Consider the following 22,596-nt stretch of genomic DNA (forward strand, 5'->3'; position numbering starts at 1 on the left):
CCGTGAGGCATGTTATTGGTATTCTGATTGGGGTTGCATGAAATGTGTAGAACAGTTTTGGGTGTATGGCCGTTTTCATAATGTTGGTTCTTCCTAACGAAGAATAAGGAATTTCCTTTGATTTTCTAATATCCTCTTTAATCTCCTTTTTTAGCATAGCATAATTTTCAGCATATAGGTCTTTTACATTCTTAGTTAGGTTGATTCCTAAATATTTCATTTTTTAGATGCAGTTGTGAAAGGCTATCTTTCCATAATTTCTCTCTCAGTGAGTTTTTGTTTGTGTACAGGAATGCTATTGAGTTTTGAGCATTGACTTTGTATCCAGCTACACTGTTGAATTCGTTTATTACTTCCAGTAATCTTTTCATGGTGTTTTTGGGTCTTCCAAATAGAGTATCATGTTATCTGCAAATAATGATAATTTAACTTCTTCCTTTCCTATCTTTATTCATTTTATTTCTCTCTCTTGTCTGATTACCCTAGCTAGTGTTTCCAGAACTATGTTGAATAGAAGTGGTGATTGTAGACATCCTTGTCTTATTCCTGATTTTAAAGTGAAAGCTTTCAGTATAGTATTGCCATTTAGTATAATGTTGGCTATAGGTTTGTCATAGATGGCCCTTATAAGATTGATGCAGACACTGCGTAGTCTGAGTTTTTGAAGGGTTTTTAATCATGAACACGTGTTGGACTTTATCAGAAGTTCTGCATCTATTGAAATGACCATGTGGTTTTTGTTTCTGATCTGTTGATGGGATGTATTACATTTATTGATTTGCATATGTTAACCATTCCTGCATTCCTAGAATGAATCCCACTAGGTCATGATGTATAATCTTATTGATGATTTGCTGCATTCTCTTTGCCGGTATTTTATTGAGAATCTTTGCATCAATATTCATTAGAGAGATTGGGCTATAGTTCTCCTTTTTGGTTGGGTCTTTCTCTGGTTTTGGTATGAGAGTTATACTTGCCTCCAGGAATGATTTAGGGAGGATTGCTTCCTTTTCATTTTTTTTGAAGAATTTAAGGAGTATTTGCATGAAATCTTCTCTAAATTTGTTATAGAATTCTGCCACGAATCCCTCAGAACTTGGCCTTTTCTTTTTGGTAAATTTTAAATTATAGTTTCAATTTCAATAGCTGATACTGGGTTATTTTAAAATGCTACATCTTCTTGGTTGAGTTTGGTCGTTCATATGTTTCTAGAAATCTGTCCATTTCCTCTGTGTTTTCCACTCTATATGACTAGAGACCTGTAAAGTAGGTATTCATGATGTTTTCAATTTCCATGGAATCTGTAGTTATTTCCCCCTTCTCAGACCTTATTGCATGAATTTGAGTTTGTCTTTCTTTTTCTTTATGAGGTTAGCTAGAGGCTTGTCCGTTTTGTTTATTCTCTCAAAAACACAAGCTTTTTGATTCATTCTTTGCATTTTTTTGTTTCAATTGCATTGATTTCTGCTCTAATCTTTAGAATTTTCTCTCCTATGAGTTTTGGGTTTAACTTGCTCTTTTTTTTCTAGAAGCTTGAGATGAAGGATTATATTGTTTATTTGAGCTTGTTCTGTTTTCTTGATATGACAATTTATTGCTATATATTTCTCTCTTTAGACTGCTTTCATTTGATCCCACAGATTACAGTATGTTGTTTCTGCATTTTCATTGATGTGTAGGTACTGCTTTATTTCTTCTGTAATTTCATCTGTAACCCACTGGTTGTTCAAAAAGTTGTTATTTAATTTCCATGTATTTATGCAGGTTTTGCAATTTTTTGCCATTAATTTGCGATTTCAGTGTGCTACAGTTAGATAGTAGGCATGGGATAATTTCAGTACCTTTGAAGTTACTTTAAGAATATTTTATGGGATACTATATGGTCTATTCCGGAGACTGTCCCATGCACAGCTGAGAAGAATCTGTATTCTGACATGCTTGGGTGGAACACTGCAAACATCTACCAAGTCCAGTTGCTCACAGGTATATTTCAGTTCTATTATTTCTTTTTTTATTTTTTATTTTAAAGAGATAAAGACCAAAAAGGACAGAACAAAGAACATCAGAACAGAACAATGTAAGCAACACAGTACTTCACCACAAGACAACCCAATATTAATAGTAGCTACCTTAATGTCTCTTTCTTTGAAATAGTTGAGTGTATTAACGTACAATAGTATCAAACATAACAAAATAGTATAACACCATACAAGAGAATGAAAGTATTATAGGGCCCTCAGAACCAAATAACAGAAAACAAATAATGGCTACTATATTGTCTCCTTTTCCATAAAAAATTTGTGTATACTATCACACATATTAAAATCCAATAAGATACAACATGATAGAATCAACGGAAACAGAAGAACAAAAGCATAGTAGGACTTCAAAGCAAGATCAAATTAAATCAGCAATGGCTGCCAAAATGTCTTTTTTTCTTCAAAATAGCTGTTCATATCATCACACATAATGAAATCAAGCAAATCATTAAAACTATCCCAATTAATGAATGAAAACATCATAAGACTTCAAAGCAATGTAATGGGCAATCATGATTACCATAAAATTTTATGTACACTTATCGTTTCTTACACCAGGGAGACTATACAGTATTCATACATGTGAGTTTGATTTGTTTCACTTATGAGTATGGCCTCAAGTTGCATCCACTTATTTATAAATATCCCAATGTGGTCATTCTTTATAGCTGAGTAGTACTCCATTGTATAACACTATCACAACCCTTTTATCCATTCCTCAGTTGATGGACACTTAGGTTGTTTCCAAGATCTGGCTATTGCAATTTGTGCTGCTATAAACATGGGTCCACATATATCATTGTGGTATGATGTTTTTAGTTCTTCTGGAAATATGCTAGGTCAAATGGGACTTCCAATCCCAGGTTTTGAGGAATCTCCAGACTAACCTTCACAGTGGTTGCCCCAATCTATTCTCCTACCAACAGTGTACAAGAGTTTGTTTTTTCCTACAGCCTCTCTAGCATTTGTTGTTGGTAGTTTTCTTGATTTTGGCCATTCTTTCTGGAGTGAGATGGAATCTCAGTGTTGATTTAATTTGCATTTCTTTAATGACTAATGATGATGAACATTTTTTCGTGTATGTATTTGCCATTTTTATCTCTTCATCTGAGAACTGTGTAATCATCTTGGATGCCCATTTTTGGATTGCATGTTTGAATTTCAGGGCTGTTATTTTAAAAATTCTTTGTATGTTTTAAAGAGAAGTCCTTTGTCTGAGAGACAGTTCACTAAGATTTTTTTCCCCAGTTTGTCGGTTTTCTACTCACTACGTTGGTGATTTTCTTTTGACATGCAGAAACTTTTTAATATGTCGTGATCCCAGTTATTGATTCTGGGAAGTATTTTCTGTGCATTTTGATTCCTGTTCATAAATTCTCTACATACCACTATGTCTTCAAGATTTTTACCTAATTTATCTTCCAGCAGATTTAGTGTTTCTGCTTTAATATTCAGATCCTTGATCCATTATATCTTAGTTTAGTACATGGTAATAGGCATGGGTCTAGTTTTAGTTTTTGGCATGTGGAGAGCTATTTTTCTAGCACCATTTATTAAAGAGACTGTTGTTCTTTCAGTGAATATATTTGGCCCCTTTATCAAAGATAAGGTGGTTGAGTGTGTTTGTAGTTGTGGTTATATCTTCTAATCTATTCCATTGATCTTCAGATCTGTTTTTATTCCAGGACCATGTTGATTTTATTATAATAGCTTTGTAGTATAACTTCAAACCAGAGATTGTTACGCTTCCTGCCTTGCCTTTGCTGATTAGAATTGCCTTTGTTATTCTAGGTCTCTTCTGGTTCCAGATGAATTTTAGGAGTCATTTCTCTAGATCTGGAAGTCGGTTGATGGTATTTTCATGAGGTTGCAGTGAATCTGTATAACAGTTTTGGGAGAAGGACCATTTGGAAAATATTTATTCTTCATATCCCCGAATAAAGGATGTCTTTCCATTTTCTGAGATCCTCTTCAATTTATTTTTCAGGGTATTATAATTTTCCCTGTATAGATCATTTACTTGTTTTGTGAGATCAATTCCTAAGTAGTTCTTTTGGATGCTACTGTGAAGGGTGTGGCTTCTCTTATTTCTCTCTCAGTGATTTTGTTTTTAGTATATAGGAATGCAATTGAGTTTGAGTATTGATTTTGTATCCAGCTACATTGCTGAATTTATTTATTATATCTAGGAGTCTTTCAATGGAGTTTTGGGGGTCTTCTATGTAGAGTATCATGTCATCTGCATATACTATTTTAACTTCTTCTTTTCTTAACTTTAGCCCTTCATTTCTCTCTGTTGTCTAATTGCTCTGGCTAGTGTTTCCAGTACTATGTTGAATAGGAGTGGTGATAATGGCATCCTTGTCTTGTGCTTGATTTTAAGGTAAAGGCCTTGAGTTTCTGGCCATTCAATATGATACTGTCTGTGGGTTTGTCATAGATGTCCTTTATCGTACTGAGGTAAAGACCATCTATTCCCATTTTCTGTAAGTTTCTTATCATGAATGAATGTTGGACCTTACCAAAAGCTTTTTTCTGCATCTATAGAAATGATCATGTGATTCTTACTTTTGGCTCTATTGATATGGTGGATTACATTGATGGATTTACGTATGTTGAACCATTCCTGCATGGCTGGTATGATTCCCCTTGGTGTGGCGTATAATCTTCATGATGATTTGCTGCATCCTGTTTGCCAATATTTTGTTGAGAATTTTTGCATCTGTGTTCATTAGGGAGATTGGTCCATAGTTGTCTTTTTAGTTGGGTCTTTCTCAGGTTTTGGTATTAGTCTAATATTTCCTTCCAGAAATGACTTGGGAAGAGATACTTCCCTATTGATTTCATTGAAGAGTTTGAGGAGTGTCAGCATTAAGTCTTTTTTAAAATTGTATTTAAGGAGAAAAAGAAAAAAAAACAGAAATTGGGAAGTTTTTTTATTTCTTGTAGAATTCCACAGTGAATCCGTGTGGGCCTGGGTTCTTGTTTGTAGGTAAGAACTTAATTATATTTTCAATTTCACTAATAGAAATTGGGTTATTCAGCAGTTTCACAAAAGACCCAGCTTTTGTAGGTCATATGTTTCTAGGAATCGGTCCCCTTCTTCAGTGTTATGAACCCTATGAGACTACAGGTTTTTGAAACAGGTATCGATGATTTTCTGTATTTCCACAGAGTCTATAGTGATTTCACCGTTTTCATTCCTTATTGCATGAATTTGAGCTCTAACTTTTATTTGTTTTCTTTCTTTCTTTATTCATTTATTCTTTCAAAGAACCAACTCTTTCACTCATTGATTCTTTGTAATGTTTTCTTAGTCTCTATTGCGTTAATTCGTGCTCTGATTTTTACAATTTCCTCCCTTCTTATGGCTTTGGGCTTGACTTACTCTTCTTTTTCTAGATATTTGAGGTATAGCATCAGGTTGTTTATTTGTGTTCATTCTGTTTTCCTGATGTGGGAACTCAGTGTAATAAATTTTTCTCTGAGGGCCACTTTCATTGCATCCCACAGATCCTGGTAATTTGTATTTGTATTTTCATTTGCTTGAAGGCATTGTTTAATTTCTTCTTATTTTCCTCTGTGACCCACTGATTGCTCAAGAGTGTATTATTCAACTTCCATGTGTTCGTGGAGTTTTTGCAGTGCCTTTTATCATTAGTTTCTGATTTTATAGTGTTATGATCTGATAACATGCATGGGATAATTTTCCTTGTTTTGCATTTACTTAAATATGTTCTTTGGGCTAGTGTATGGTCTATTTTAGAGAATGTCCCATGTGCTGCTGAGAAGAATGTATATTCTGATGTTTTTGGATGGAACACTCTGTATATCAAGTCCATGTGTTCGCAGGTGTAATTCAGTCCTGTTATTTCTTTGCTGATTTTCTGTCTGGTTGATCCGTCCCTTAGTGCCAATGGTGTGTTAAGGTCTCCAATTATAATTGTGTTGTTGCTTATTTGATTTTTCATTTCTATTAATACTTGCTTTGTATAGCTGGGTGCTCTGGAATTTGGTGCATATATATTTAAGATTGTTATCTCTTCCTCTTGAAGTTTCCCCCTAAATAGTATGTAGTTTATGTAGTATGTAGTTCTTTATCTCTTCGTATCATTCTTCATTGCAGTTCACACTGTGTGTGAACAGAATGGCTACCCCCACTTTTTTTTTGTTTTGTTGCATGAAGTATTGTTTTCCACCCTTTGAGTTTCCATCTATGAGTTTCCTTTTGGGTTAGATGTATTTCTGGTAGACAGCATATGGTTAAATATCATCTCTTGATCTATTCTGCCAGTTTCTTGCTTTTAATTGGTGAATTGAGACCATTTACATTAATGGGTATAAGTGTTATACTTTGGCTTATTGTTGACATGTTATCTTTCTGCTGTTACATTTTTACCTTTCCATTCTGTTTGTCTGCCTTGCTTCGAGGATTTTTGGATGTGTATCTAGAATGTCTTTTTATTCTTTGTAGGGTTGGTTTGGTGGTCATGAAGTTCTTCATCTCTTCTTTGTCATGGAAGTGTCTTATTTCTGCATCCATTTTGAAAGGACAGTTTTGCATGGTGCATCAGTTTAGATTGGAAGTCGTTTTCCTTTAGGATCTGAAATACTTCACTTCATGGTCTTCTTGACGTCATTGTTTGTGTTGAGAAGTCTCTTGTGATTTGGATTGGTTTTCCTTTATAGGTGATCTGTCTTTCTCTCTAACACCTTTTAATATTCTATTATGTTGGATTTCTCAGATGGTGATTATTATTTGTTTGGGTGTAGTTTTATTTTAGTTATGGCTATTTGGAGCTCAATATACTTCAATAATGCATATGTCAGTTTTCATTCTCGTGTTTGGGAAATTTTCAGCTATTACTTCTTGATATCATTTGTGTTGTAACCCCTTCTTCATTTATCCCTGTGAATCTTATGTTGTTTTTCTTTGAATCATGTTGCAGTGGTTGAATTGTTATTTCCTGATTCCTTATTATTTTTAAAAGATCTCTCCTTTCCTATTCACTAGCTGGAATCTTGTGTTCAAGGTCTGAAAATCTATCTTCACTTTTATTGAGGCAGTTTTGACAACTTTCAATGGAATTTTTTGATTTCCCGTTATCCCTTTGAATCTTCATGTATTCTGTTTGTTTCTTACATTGTTCTTCTAGGGATTCTATGTTTTTGCATTGTTCCCTTAATTTTCTAACTGTGTCTTCTTTAGATGTGTTCAGCATTTCTTTCATTTCTTTTTTCATTTCTTCTTTTACCTGAGAGATTATTTGTAATTTGAATTCTTTTAAGGCTTCCTGGAGTTGCTTTTTTATTTCAGGTATTTCAGGTGTATGGCTTATATTTCTTGGTATATACATGGCTCCTAAGCTTTCTTGGGATGGGCTAAAGGTTTGAAATTGCATTTTGGTGTTTTGTCTTGTCATTATCCTCTATTTCCGTGTTTCAAGTGAGGTTCCAAAGCTTCTTTTGGCTGTGTTGGAAATCACCTCCAATGCTCAGCTCTTGGGTCTGAATGGAAGTTGCTGAGCATCATCCAGTCAGGCCCCCAGGACCTCCCGTGCTAACTCCAGTGTTCTGAGAAGCCTGGTGGGCTCCTAACCACTGCTGGTGATGGTCCACAGGTCTCCCTGGGCAAGCACATATGCACTGGAAATCACTTCACATGCCCTCAGCTCTCCTGATTGAATAAGGTTGCTGGGTGTGGTCCAATGCAGCCTGGGAAGCCTCCCAAGGCTAATCTAGTTTGGATGAAAGCTGGGTGGGCACTTAACTTCTGGGAACAAGATCTTAAACCCTCCCCAGGCCAGTGCTGCTGTGCTGGAACTCACCTCAGGCAGCCCCAGTTCCCAGGATTTAAAGAATGTCGCTCGGTGTGGCCTAGCCAGTCTGTGAAACCTGCAGAGCACAGTCTAATGTGGCTGGAAGCTGGGTGGGCACTTAACCACTGGGAGCAATGATCTTAAACTCTCCCTGTGCAGGTGCTAGTGTGAGTTTTGTATTATTATGGTTTTACTGACTTTTTGTCTAGTTGATCTATCTCTTTGTGGCAATGGGCTATTAAAGTCCCCTCTTAGAATTGTGTTCTTGGGTATTTGGTTTTTCATGTCCATTAATATCTGTCTTATATAGTTGGATGCTCCTGAATTTGGTGCATATATATTTTCAATTGTTAGTTCTTACTCTTGAAATTTTCCAGTAATGAGTATGTAGTGATGTTCTGTATCTCTTTTAATCTTTTTAGGTTTGAAGTTCACATGGTCTGCAAATAGAACTGTTACCCCTGCTTTTTTCTGACTTCCTGTTTCATGGAATACTGTTTTCCATCCTTTGACTTTTAATCTATGAGTTTCCTTTAAGGTCAGATGTGTTTCTTGTATACAGCATATTGTGGGGTCATGTTTCTTGATCCATTCTGTCAACCTACTTCTTTTGATATGTGAATTCAAGCTGTTTACATTTATGGATATCACTGATATATACTGGCTTGACTTTGCCATGTTATGTTCCAATTTTTTGATTTCTGCTTTTCCCTCTTGTTTAATTGCATGTCCTACCTAGTGGTTTCTTTCTGTTGTTATTCTGGGGATTGTGTTAATTTTAATCTCTTATCTAGTATGTCTTCAACATTCCATCTAGGGTTGACTTGGTGGACACCAATTTCTTCAGTTTTGCTTTGTCATTGAAGTATCTTGTTTCTCCATTATTTTTGAATGAAAGTTTTGCTAGGTACATCAGTCTGGATAGAAAGTTGTTTACTTTCAGGCTTAAAATACCTCATTCCAAGCTTTTCTTGACTTGAGAGTTTGTGCTGAAAAGTCTGCTGTGATTCTTTTTTTAAATTTTATTTGAAGAAAGACTAAACAAAACAGAAAATGGGTAGAAATAATACATACATTCAGAGAAAAACAAAGTAAGAACTCACTAGTTAATGTTTACATACTGTACTTTTACAAATAGTTGTTCAAGATACAAAAGTGGAACAGGGGCTGGGGATTTAGCTCAGCGGCATAAGCACCTGCCTTGCAAGCAGGCGGTTGTGAGTTCGATCCCTGGTACCGATAAAAACGAAAAAGACAAAAAAAAAAAAAAAAAAAAAAAAAACCAAAAAAAAAAAAAAAACAAAAGTGGAACATATAAAATGGGAATTCACACAGCGAGATTGCAAACAGTTCTGTTCAACTACCCAACAAAAAGTTAGTAATATGGTTATCAATCCTGTACACTTAAAGATACATGCAGTTATCCATATCTTCAGTTAGGCTGAGATTAAACAAAGTAAAGCAGGCTAAATCATTCTGAACAAAGCATAATAGTATTGCTGGATTTCACATCATGACACTCTGGGATCAGCACTGGGTACTGTAGTGTCTTCTTTAAAAATTTTATGTAAAGAAAGACTAAACAAAACAAAACAGGTAGAAATAATACATACTTTCAAAGAAAAAATACAGTAAGAAATCACTAGTTGATGATTACATATTTTCCTCTTACAAATAGTTGTTCAAGATACTAAAGTGGAGCATATAAAGTGGGGATTCAAACAGTGAGGCTGTAACCAGTTCTGTTCAGCTATCCAACAAAAACTTAGAAATATGGTTATCCTATACATTTACACATACATGTAGTTATCCATATCTTCAATTATTTTGAGATTGAGCAAACCCAAGCAGGCTAATATCACTCTGAACAAAGATTAGTACTATTGCTGAGTGTCACATTATGACAGTCCAGGATCAGCACTGGGTACTTGAGTGACTCTTTTTCTTCAAAGTATTTGTTCATTTCATCATGTGTCATAAGATCAGTTCTCGTAAACTGTTTATAGATTCTACACATGCATGAATCTTAACATGTACTTCTATCCTTTCTGTATTAGAGGGAGAAACAAAACAAAGCAAGACAAAACAAAACATATTCCTATAAACACATGAAACAAAAAAGACATATAAGGCTGTTTTACAAGGAGTTCTACCATAGTTCCTGTTTTGTCTCTTGTTATCTTCAATAGAATTAGCTATGTCATCAGACATAGTATAATTGAATGTATCTGTACATAACAGTATTAATAAAGACACAACTTTGTATATAGTATAAAACTTCAAAACAGGCAGTTATCAAACCAGAATGTGTATTGTAGTGTCTTGTCATCTTCAGTGTAGTTGCCTATACTCTCAGACTTGATACTATCAATCGTATCAGTTTTGAATAAAATGTGTTGATACCAAACAGCAATGAAACAGACCAGATACAACTAAGATGAGTCATGATAAAACAGTGGAAGTCATACAGGGCTCCAGATTAAGATAATAGGAAATTAAAGATGATTACTGTGCTATATCCTGATGTTTTTGGGATAGCTGTCTGTGCCCTCAAATCTAATGCAAGTAGACAAACTGGGACAGAATAAAATCTATCAAAAAAAAAATAAAAAGAATAAAATGTATCTTAAGCAGAGTGGTGCGAGTAATGTGGGTTTTAAATCCTGATACACTATTAACAGTATCTTCTGCCATCTTTAAGACTCTCCCTCCTTTTTCACTTCTCCAGGGTACACTGTGCATTTTTGGGTCTGACCAAGATCCTTGGTTTTAAATTGGGGGTGGGGGCAACCTGCTATTTACCTAAGTGGTTCCGAACCTTCGGTCCCCTGGACTTGATCTCTAATTGTATTCCTTTGCCTATTAAAGCCTGTCTTTCCAGCCTATCCACAAATACTGATCTAGTTGCCCCTATTACTCTCTGGTTCTCTTTCACGTAGAGCATTGTTTCCTCATATTTGATTTTCAGTCTATGTACTCTTTTTTTCATGTTAATTATATTTCCTATAAATAGTATCTCGGTGGACCCTGCCTCCTGATCTACTCCACCTATGGTTCTTTTTTTAAAATTTAGTGTATCAAGGCCATCTATATTAGAGATTATAGCCAACCTTCTCTGCCTCATTTCTGTTATGCTCTTTTTTGCCATCAATTGTCTGCTTATCTTCTTCATTCTGTTTCTGCTCCATTCTTTGAAGCTTGTCTGCCAGTGTTTCTGAAACCCTAGTGCTTTTCTCTCTCTCCCTAGAATGCCCTGCAATATTCTCTGTAGAGTTGGATTGGTGGTTGCGAACTTCCCAATTTCCTCTTTGTCTTGGAAGCATCTTGTTTCTCCATTAATTTCTAGAGAGAGTTTAGCAGGGTATATCAATCTGGGTTGAAGGTTATTTTCTTTCAGGGGTTGTAATATTTCGCTCCAGGCCTTCTTGACTTGATGGTTTGTGTTGAGAAGTCTGCCGTTATTTTGATGGGCCTTCCTTTATAAGTGATCTGTTTCTTGTCTCTAATAGGATTTAATATTCTGTTCTTATATTGAATTTCTGGGATCTTGATTATTATATGCCTGGATGTAGCTCTGTTTTGGTTGCAGGTGGCTGGAGTTCTGTATGCCTCATACATCTGAATATCCTTTTCCTTTGTTTGGAAAGTTTTCCTTAATTGTTTCTGTGAATAGCCTTTGTAGTTCCTTTGTAGGCCTGCTTCTTCATTCACATTCCTTATTCTCAAGTTGTTGATCCTCTTGTCATCTTCTAGGCTTGTATTTGTTATTGGTTGTTTCTTTGTTATTTTAAAAATGTTTTCCCTTTCATAATCCCACATTGCAAACCTGTCCTCCAGTTTGGATAATCTATCCATAGTTTCTTTCAAGCAGTTTTGCCGTCTTTCCATAGAGGTTTTAATTTCCTGGTAATCTCTTTGAATCTGCTTCATGTATTCTATATTTGCTTTATATTCTTCATCAAGTGTTTCTCTCCTTTGTTCGAGTTCCTCCCTGCTTCTGTCTGTGTCTGCTTGAGGGGTGCTTAGCCTCTCTATTATTAATCTTCTTATATTTTGCTTTACTTGGCTAAATATTTCACTTTTCAACTCATCTATGAGGTCCCGGAGACATCTCTTTATGTCCACTGGTGCTGTGTCTGATATTGCATGTTTGCTGTCCTCATTCTTCTTTGTATGTACCTGTCCTGGGTCATTGTTCTCAGGGTTGGGACCTGGGAACCCTGGAGGCGTTTTCTTGTTGCTTCGTGTTCCCATCTTTTTTGTTTCTTCCAGGAGGCCCCAGTTTCTTTCTTTCTTGGTTACAATCCTTCTGAAGCACACTGGCTAGGTGATCCACTGCAGTGTGCTAGTGAGTTGCAAACAGGGGCAGGGTATGCTGGCCCCTCCCCTCCAATCAGTCAAGCTGCTGAGTCCTCCACTGTATTACTGTGTGCTACCTCCCTGCTGGGTCAGTGAAACTTCTGACTTCACTGCGTTACCGTGCGCTGCCACCACAGTTAATTGATTTTGGATAACCTATTGGTTCTCAGCCCGGTCATGTGACCCAAGCCAAGCTCACTCCACTAATCCCGTTGGGGAAGGGAACAACTGGTTGAAGTCACTGCTGCCCTTTGTACTTGCCAGTCCTGCCCGGTCCCAGAATGTTGTCCACTGGAGCCCCCTTTTCTGTGGAATGGCTCCACTCCTGTCACTCACCACAGGTTAATGCAGGCTCCCTTCCAGCTTAGCTCGCCATTCGGTTTGCCGACCCCCAACCACAGTGTGACTGCGCCTCCTGTGAGTTGATGCAGTGGGACCTGGGACTGCTCAGCAAATAGCTGCCGTGTGGTTGGGCACTGCCGGGAGCACTGAACCTATAGCTGTTCCAATAGTAACACTGGACTGTATGTTTGATTGGTTCTTCTCATCTTAGTTGCTTCTTAGGGTGAGAGAATTCATCTCCCTCTGTTTGGGACTCCCCACATTCTATTATGTTGAATTTTAAATTGAGTATCTCAGGGAGACTCTGTAGTCAGCTGTTATCTATCTGCCATTTTTGATCTCTTCCAACTGTCATTTGATATACAGATAGCCAAGCTTTCACCAGGTTTTAAGGACAAAATTGATCCACTGTTGTTGTGTGTTTTTGCTCCCCAGCTCTTGCAGCAAACCCAGTCCTGTTAATTACCAGGCTACATCAGGTGACACTGCTTTCCCTCTGGATAACAAGGTAAGTCTCTTTTGTAAAGTTAATTTTGTTTTTCTTAGTTTTGCATTGTATTGCACTTAGTCTTCAAATTTAACAGTGGTGTAGCTACCATAAATTTATATGGAACATTGATCAGGGAAGATCACTTTGGAGAACTATGCCTAGTTAAAAAGAATTTCCACCCCTTTGGTAAATAACTGGTACATATTTTGAAGTATTTGAGACTGAAAATAATAATGGGTTAGAAAACACACAGTGACAGGAAAATTGTATCTGTCAAACCTTTGCCATGATGACGGAAATACAAAATTTGGTCAAGGATCATTTGGATAAGTGGATCTTGCCATGGCTTGAAAATCTTACTACCAAGACCTTCATAGCACTCATACCTATATAAATCTTTTATGGATCTTATTAGTCCTACAATAATCAGGGAAGTTTGGTGCCTTCATTTGAACAACTTACCGTGTATAAAACAATTTTTCCTTTAAGTAATCTTTATTTTGCTATCATCAGTTTTTATGAGAGCTCTTCTGTTTCTGTTATTGGTTCTGTTGTTAGACTAGAATAATACCGGAAACTGTGACAACTTAGAAATTTAAAATGTGTTTCATCAGGGATGTATGACTACGGAATTACAGGATCTTCATTGTTATTGTTTTGTTTTTTTGTTTCTGGAAGGTGATCACAGGGCCTGTGCAGGAAGCTGTATCCCTTGCCCTCTTTTTTTAGTTAATTGAATTTGTTTTTGAGTCCGGTCTGGAATTTGGGATGTTTAGCCTCACCTCCAGTGCTGGATTGAATGTATACTACACCTTCCTGCACTGTGTTTTCTATGTGATTCCTCCATAAAGGGGATACCACTTTTAAAACATTTTATCTTATAGAAGACTACCTGTTTTCAAAATAATAAGCAGTAGTAGAACTAGATGGTCTACAAAAGCAAGTGGTAATGATGTAAGTAATTGTAAGCTTTATAGCTTTAAAAATATACAGTGGTAGTCTCTGTATCTGATTCTGACATTTCAAGTTTCACAAGTTTTTGTACTTCCAAAAATTCATTTAAAACTCCGCAGTACAATGAGATTCTGGAGATTAGAAAGATTTTTGTGTGAATTCTGAAGACCTGCAGTGAGGTGTTTGGTATTAAGAAGCATTTTAATACCAGTTGAATGCCAATAAATGGATTTCTACCTAGTAGAATTTTTCAAGTAATGTGTGCATAATTTATGTAATAAATAAGTGCATTCAGTTTCTAAAAATATGCCATAAAATGTATACTGTGCTTAAGATATATATTTTCAGGTGACTTATGTTTAATGTCATGTCAAGTAAGAAAACAAATCTGAGGAATGAATAGGTATGAAAGACACAGTACATTCTAGTATCCTTTAACTCTGAACATAGGTTAAAATGTCATCTTAAAATTTCTTATGCTTTTGTTTTAGTCAGCTCCATGTTTATTCGGTGCACCTTTTCAAAGTGTAATTTTTCTGTAGAATCCTAATTAGCAGTCATTTCTCTGAATGGAAAATTGGGAAATTATTGTGTTTCCTTTCTCTCTACCGGAAATGCTTCAGTTCTCAGGTAGTGGTAAATAGCACACAACTTTTCTTCCATTTGTAACTGTCATTGCATGTAGAAAACTAGAAGTATTGGCATATGCCATTTATTGGGGGAATAGGAATTTTCAAATAAGGCCTTATATTTCTCCCTCACGTTGTAGTAGCATTTAAAAATACCTCTTTCGGTAAATCATCACCATTTCTCTTCTACAATTTATAATATGTTTCCCTTTATGAGAATGGACCTGGTTATATTCACCAGTTGGATTTCTGACTCCTGGCTTCAGGGACCATCCCGCCTGAGCTGCCCTATAAGCACAGACCACAGGTGCACATCAGCAGGCCTGGATTTCATTAAATCCTGGAAGATTTTTCTTTGAACAGGAATTTTTTTCAAAATCTTCAATGGGTATCTTGGTATTAAATCTTATGATTAAATTTTAAAATTCACATTTGCGTACTGTCTCAGAAGTTAGTATTTGCATATATCAGTTAAAGTTTGTTTATAGCTTCAACACAAATGTTAATGTATATAATTGAAAAATGGCATCTCCTGTAATTCCCCCCTCATGATTTCATCTGATGAATTTCAGAACTGTGCATAGATTAGCATTACTGCCTCCGTTTTCTGTATTCTACAAAAAGTTACTTACCTTTTGAGCCAATATCATTTCCTGAGTGAGGTCATCATCTCCCCTCCTCCAAATGTGTCTCCTCCATCCCAGGCCTCCAGTTAGATGTATTTCCTGCAGGCCTTGACTGTGGTCTTTCTGTGATGATATTGGATGGCACCAGATCTCTGAAGCTGAGAATTCCTGGCCCCAGCTACCCTTCTGGTGACTATCAAATTTGCTTACTTCCTACATTCTGAGAACTATTTTTCATTTCTGGACTCATTTTCTCACTCATCATTTAAAAACAATATTCTTTGATGCTGTGCTTCCCATTATTCTCTGGCATCGATCTTACAATATCAGAGAATCTACAGATTTGCATTTCACAAGGGAAAGTTCCCATTCCAGCCTGAAATTAGTGTGATGCTCCTGTTCACCTGTCTGTGCCCTTCCAGGAACTGTATTCCAGCTGTGTCACATTCCTTGGGCAGCCCTCTTTTGCTGTATTGTTTCATGCCCCATCCTTTTGTTTCTGGTGTCCTTTCTTGAATGCCCTTGACACCCTTCCTTGGTGCTTTCTCACCTGTTCACAAGAAATGGCTTTTCCTGAGCTTTCCAGATAGAACTGATTGTATTTGCTTTAGAAGCCTGTCTTTGGACCCCATTTGTAGAATGAATGAAATGCATTTCACTGTTTTCATGTATCTGCGTCTGCTTCCATGCAAGCAGAATGTGCTTTCAGCTTTTTGCAGAGTAATCCGTGTGATTTGATAGATTTTTTCGGTGATTGTTTCCATTGTGTTTCCATTACACTGAGTGGGTGGCTGGGCAATTGCCTGCTTTGTAATACTGTTTTTTTCTTTTCTTCAATAGAAACAAGCAGAAATGTCAAAAGTTACAGCGCGGAAAAAGGGTAAGCCTTTTGTTGTAAAAGCACTGGATGAGAAATCAGTTAACAATGTGACTAATGTGGATGAGGAGAAGAAAACTCATCAAACTGGTAAATTAGTGACTGTGAAAGTTGTTTTTGATTATATGCTATTATTTTCAAATGTGTGTAGATCTAAAAAATGATATTCATTTCTTTTAAAATTTTACTTGTCTTAATTTCCTTCTACCAACAGGTTTTGGAAACTGATTCAAACTTCTGAAATTCTTTTCACATTGACTCATATCTCATTGAAATCTTCATGAATGTAGATATATTTGTATCTATAAGCAAATTTTACAGCAGTGAATATTCTCACTAATGTGTCTCTGACTACATTTTATAGATATGGTGTTTGCACCAGGAGTACAGAAAGCTGGTGAATTGCCTTGGGATTCTGAGGTACTGCCTATCATTTGTAATTATGTTTGAAATAAGTATTGGTTGAGGTTTTAATATAAATGGGACAATTTGTCTGTACTTTCTCATGTCTTCATATACCTGTAAGAAATCATTTGCTTAGTTTTCAACCACAGTTCCTAATTTTGTGACCAGCTTAGCTGATTAATAAGAACCTGTCTCAAAAAGTTAAAAACACAGGGTTCCTAGCTCAATACAAATACCTTGTGTTGAATCCCTTGTACTGCAGGTGAAGGAATAAATGGATGGAGTGCTAAGCACACCTTTGCTACCTGTGTAAGATTCATTCAAGGAAGCCAGTGCAGTCAAAAACTAGCAGCTAGATTTCATAAGCAATCGGCTTAGATTCTGGAATTAAGTTGAACAAAAACTGAAGAATTTTCCCTGCTCAGCCTCTGGCCAATGGCTGAAAATTCTGCTGAGATTCAGACAAAATGTTTGGATATAATTTTTAGAGGTTTTAACTTGACAAAATAATGAGTGAGAATCACAATTGTTAATCTATTTTGGTTGCTTAGTGTCAATCTGCATGACATAATTCAAAAGAAGAAAGGACTCAAGATATAAATACAGGGCTTTATAATCACAGATCCATTTTACATTATTTCAAAAAACAGAACCCAAAGTTGAATGTGGATGCATTGAGTGTCTCTATGGCAGTCATGCTTGTAGTGATAAAGATGTAAATATTGACAAATTGTTTTAGAGTGAGCACTTAGGAAAAGGCCTAATGTGTTCGGTCCAAGCAGCTCCTGCATTGTGGTACCAGGGTAGTGGTGGAAGCACAAAACCAGTTAGTATTCTGGTTTTGTCAGTTAGTGACTGCTGGTTTTGGAAAAATCATTTAATGTATTTGGATTTTGTGACTTATTATACCATGAAGATAACACATGATCTGCTTTTTAGCTATATATATGGACAAATGTGATAAAAATTGTAAAAATACTTTGAAAATTATACAAAGTTCTAGTTGGTTTGCAGTACCTAAATAAATATTGAAGATTTTTTCCTAAACCTGAGAACAACAAAACAATAGTGTGAAGAAGACAATAAGAAAGTTGAGAGGGGCATATAGATTGCTACTTTGTAAATGGTAACACTGTTGGTAAACTGTTGATGGAATCAGCATATAGGAAGAGAGTAGCTTGGTGCTTGAGGTTTCCCTGAGGAGGCTTTAAATGTGAACTTGAATAAATCTCTGTTATTCTGTACCCACTGTGCACTAGGTAGTGGGACACTGAATACATCAGATGAGGACTTGTGCTATCATGATAGAGTATTCAGACAAACAAGAGCACTGTTTGTTTCATTACTTTGAATCCATCCTGTGGCCTTCACCTGGCACTAGCTCGCCAGGCCTTTTAATACTTGAGATAAGGGTCTTTCTAAGTCACCACATTCTCCAGACTGGGCTTGAACTAGTGCTTCTGATGTCTCAAACCTCCAGAAGTTTGGAATTACAGGTGTGCACTGCCAGGCCTGCATAGGTTAGAGAATTCCAAGGGAGTTTGAGGTAAGGATGGGAATGAGCGTGAAGTGCTGCTAATTTAAGAGTGAGAAAGAGCCAACCCAGTAAAGTCTCGAGGACACTGTGGGCAGAGAGCAGGGAGCCATGAGCCATGTCTGGCTATCATTGTAGCACCCTACAGTGACCTGAAAGCAGGAAGTGCATCAACTTTCATCACAGTTATTTACAGTTTTGCAACAGACAGAAAAGAAAACATGCAAATCAGTATGAGCAAGTTTTGGGCACTTAATAAATTAAAAAAGGTTTTATGCTGCAGCTCTTTTTATACTTTTAAAAAGTTCTCCCTTAATTGGGAAATAGTTGTATATAGTGTCCAATATTTGTGTGCTCTTACTTGAATATAACATGAAGTTATTAGTATATTTTAAGTTTCAAACATCTTTTCAAGCAGTAAAAGTTTTACTCATAATTGTTTTTCTTCTAAGCCCTTGTTTACACAAGTGGAGCAGTGCCTGCGATGTTCTTTGTACTCAGCGTGGCTCTCTGAAGCTTCTTAGCTGGCCAATTATTTTAACAGTGACGTGGCTTTTGTGATTAGAAATGCTTAGTGGTGAATGGTAACAAGTATATTTATAAGAATTTGTTTATTCAGGGAAGGGAAAGTGATGTTAGGGTGTAAAGGGAACCAAGGCAATGAAGAAATGATAACGAATGTAGCAGTTCCCCAAAATAAATGTAATTGTTGTATATCACAAACATACTCTCATAAAAACTTCTTCATTTAAATCTGTGTGTTTCAATGTTCCATTCGTTGGAGAGTGCAGAGCACTTTGTCTCCTCCGACGTTAGGATGAAATATGTTTATCAGCTGGAATTTTGTCTCTGAATCCCTCCTGTGGCTTTCCATGCCTGCTTTACAAAGTCAGCACCCATGTGGAGACCGAAGCTGGGCTTCTCATAAGGCTCTCATTGGAGACATTTTGGTCCTCAGTACGTGATTCCCATTATTAAACCTGCCTGCCTTAAGATGGTAAAACTCAGATAACTTCTTGGGAAATGAGTAGGTAATGGTTGTGCAACTCATTACTGCTATATGAATTTTCTCAGAGTATCTCTGTGAATTTTCCACAGAAGCCTGTCGATCCTTTTTCTGGGAAAGCAGATGATGGAGGAAAACAGGCAGGAAATAGAAAAACAAAAGGTAAGAAATATGTATAAATGTGTGATATTTTAAGAAAGTCATTTGACAGCATGTTTATTTCACAGTGGAGCATGGCTGAGTTCTGAATCCCCCAAAACTACTTATTAATGACAAAGTAAGAAAAAAGAGAAGTAACACAGCAATAAGTTTCATGTACCCTGACGTATCAGCCACAGGCAAATTTGAGAGTCACTGAAGGAGCTACCTTCTTAGCTCCGTTTCAAGGCATTCTAATGTCTGAGGGATGTTAGAAAATTAAGAGGAGAGGAGGGAGTGAGGGAAAAGAGAGAGCCACAATACAGGGAGTAAGCAAAGGTAAGAGAAAGAATGGGTGTGGGAAAATGACGTAATCATTTAGAAAAAGGAAGAGCCATTAGGAAGAATTATAGGAATTATATCAATTGAGCACCGAGTAACAAAACTTGCAGAGAGGTTGGGCAGAAGTTTTCGTCTTTCCCCGTCTTCTCACGATTGGAAAGGTATTGAGGATTGAAGTAGTGAATTACACAGAGCTCTACTTCATTTACTACAGATCAAAATAAACGAGCATTGTTCGCTGTACGTGTAGTTTCACTGGTACCTTGGTTCACGCTCTTACTTCTTCCCGCAATGCTGGTTGCAGAGTTCCATTTAAAAGTTTACCACTTAAAAACGTTGCTATTTCAGCAAGTAGTACATCCAGAATGCGACAGTCAAAAACTAGAAAGAAAGGAATGATTAGTCATTGAGTTCAGGAAAGCCATAGTCTCAGTTAAAAGTCCATTAGAACGGGGATGGCCTGTTATGCATTTTCAATTTAGTTGACAGGATGAGGAGGAAGTTGGTGCTAGATTCCAAAAATGGAAGGAAGGGAAGGGAAGTGGATTTGGAAGCGATTAGGTTTGTGGCCTGGAGCTTTAGTTATGAAATGAAGCCCCTGTGGGGGAACATGTTACACCACACATCTGAGTCAGCAGGACTAAGGTGGTGTGTTTCTAAGAAGGTCTCCAGGGATGCTCATGTCACTCATCCTCAGACCACTGAAGATGGGCCAGTATCAAGTTCCCTGTAGAGAAATCTGGACGAGAGTCATTGGATAAGAACTAGTTCAAGACATAACAAGGTCAAGAGAGAACCATTTCGTGCCTGTTTTCCTGTTTGTATTTCTGAAAATAGTTCTAGTCACAGGGGAGAGAGTAAAGCAATGAACAGAGAAGAAATAGAAGTTGTAATTCTAAGATATTACTGCCATTTCTGCCAACTAAAGAAAGTAGTGGTAGGAATAATCCGCAAAAAGCCGTAAATGGAAACACTCAAGACCATAGAACTAGGTCAGTTTGGAAGGGAACAGGGACTTATTAGGGGAGGAGGATAGGGAAGAACAAAGCTAGACAGTAACTTTGGAATGAATGATGCAAACTGAGAGGACTGCCTCCCCACAGCTTTCGAGTATGTGTTTGCAAGTGACAGAGTAGACTGTGGCTGTTCAGGGATGATTCAGAACAGGGAGGAGTGCTAGCCTTGGCTTACACTGCAGGTACTTCCCTCCTTTCCCGCCTAGTCATCAGGCATCAGAGCTTTCTGTGAAATTGATCATTGTTCACGTGAGATTAGCTTGCACATAGAAGCACTGACCCTTTTAAGATAAGTAAGTTTTGATAAAATAGCTTTTCCACACAAATCCTTTAAAAATGAACCAAGAGACATTGTTCAGTTCATTCCTTGAAGGCCAAAATTGTTACCTGTTAGTAAATATTGTGCTGATTTTAAATGTAAAAGTTTCCTAGTATCTAACAATTCCCTGACTATTCAGCTTTTTGCATTTTGATAACTATTTCAATGTTGAAAACTGATGTAGCATTATGTCTCAGATATGGTTTATGTTCCATTCATGAGGGATTCAACAAATTTCAAGATGTGGCCAAACTAGTTTTGAGGATACAAGAAATGTAGGCATAGCCATGGCCCACAAGGACATAGAAAACATGACTGGGTTTATTAATTATTATGCTGAACATGTATGGCTAACTGTTTTGTGAGAACACAAAGTTTAAATTCCTCTTGATGATGACCAAACTTATGTACCAGTTGCAGTGCAGGAGAAATGCAAAACCACAGATACTTGGAGTGCAATGGTGTACAAATGGGTGATGTACTATGTTCGATTTATATGCTATTCCCCTCTCCTGTCAGCTCTGACACTCAGCCTCTCAGGGTCATGACTTGCTAAGATTACTTTTTCTCAGCAGTCAGCATGTAAAGCTCACTTCCTGTTTTAGTTATGGTCCTTGCAAGTATAATGTCACATTGGAAATCATGGTTGATGTATATTCTAGTTTTTCTGTCATATTGTTCTAACCAATGGCGAACGTTGTGTGTGTTTATAGTAAAACAGAAAATTTAAATTTATTGCATCAAATTCATTGTATTGGTACATTTTAGATACCCATAAGGATCCCCTTCATTAGAGGGAGATTCTGCCTCTATATGATACTTCTTGATTCTTTTTTCTCCAATCTCTTCTCCCTTAAAGGTCTCCCCTTACCCTGTTTATTTACAAAAGCTTTTTTTCTATTTTGTTCTCTCTGTTCTTTTTTTCTTTTCCTTTTCCTTTACTTCTTCTCCCTCTTACCCTCCCACCCTGTTCCCATTCCTATTGGAATATTTTCCAGTGTCTTTGTACAGTTTTGTTCTCATTTACACTTTTCAGTTTCTCTCACTAGAAAAACAGTACGATGTTGAAATGTGTGTGTTAGATTCATTTTATTTAAGAAATGGAGTCTTTCCCCCCTTTCTTTCCATTGGCTTTGCCCCTTCTTTAGTTCCCCTCTCCTTTAAACAATTTTGCCCTGCTTCACAATACCTTTTTCACTATTTGCTCTTTATTTACACATTTGATATCTAATAACAATGAAATAAAATTCACAGTCCTAAAGACTTAACAATCGATAGTCCTGGAAATTAAAGGTAAATCGGGATAATACTATTAAGTTAAAACAGAAGAATGAGAGATGATGGTGCGAATGAAAGTCAGCTGAGTGAGTGGCCAGCACAGATGCTATGGAGCACAGTAAGGCTGAGGCATTATTGTACTGTGGGGCAGAGAAACACAGGAGACTGCTTCTGAGGAATGGATTTGTACAATCGATATCTGCGTAGTATCGTTGTATCCTAATAAATCAAACTTTATATTTAGATTCCCACTTGAGTTTGCATCAGACTAATAAGACTTTTGAGAGATCATAGAATTTGAAGTTTGTTGATATATGTCCCCTTGCAACACCCTCAGTGATGCAGATTCTATCCCTCTTCCTGGAATCTAGTGAGTCAACCACAATGGGTAAATACTGATGAGTATTGGAGCTGTGTTTCTGT

At 36.8% G+C, this 22,596-nt stretch overlaps 1 protein-coding gene across 1 annotated transcript in view; it reads left to right on the top strand.

Moving 5' to 3' along the window:
- The window catches only part of LOC134474771 (putative ankyrin repeat domain-containing protein 20A4), a 73,916-nt gene that overhangs the window by 16,660 nt on the left and 34,660 nt on the right, over positions 1 to 22,596 (top strand). Inside the window, exons 5-8 of the mRNA XM_063243419.1 lie at positions 12,995 to 13,067; positions 16,099 to 16,138; positions 16,500 to 16,555; positions 19,173 to 19,242. Coding sequence (XP_063099489.1) covers positions 12,995 to 13,067; positions 16,099 to 16,138; positions 16,500 to 16,555; positions 19,173 to 19,242 — 239 coding nt within the window. The remainder of the gene's footprint in view (positions 1 to 12,994; positions 13,068 to 16,098; positions 16,139 to 16,499; positions 16,556 to 19,172; positions 19,243 to 22,596) is intronic.

The sequence above is a fragment of the Cavia porcellus genome, unplaced genomic scaffold (assembly GCF_034190915.1).
Source record: "Cavia porcellus strain 051 isolate PalLab524CR breed Dunkin Hartley unplaced genomic scaffold, mCavPor4.1 scaffold_38, whole genome shotgun sequence".
Taxonomy (NCBI): domain Eukaryota; kingdom Metazoa; phylum Chordata; class Mammalia; order Rodentia; family Caviidae; genus Cavia; species Cavia porcellus.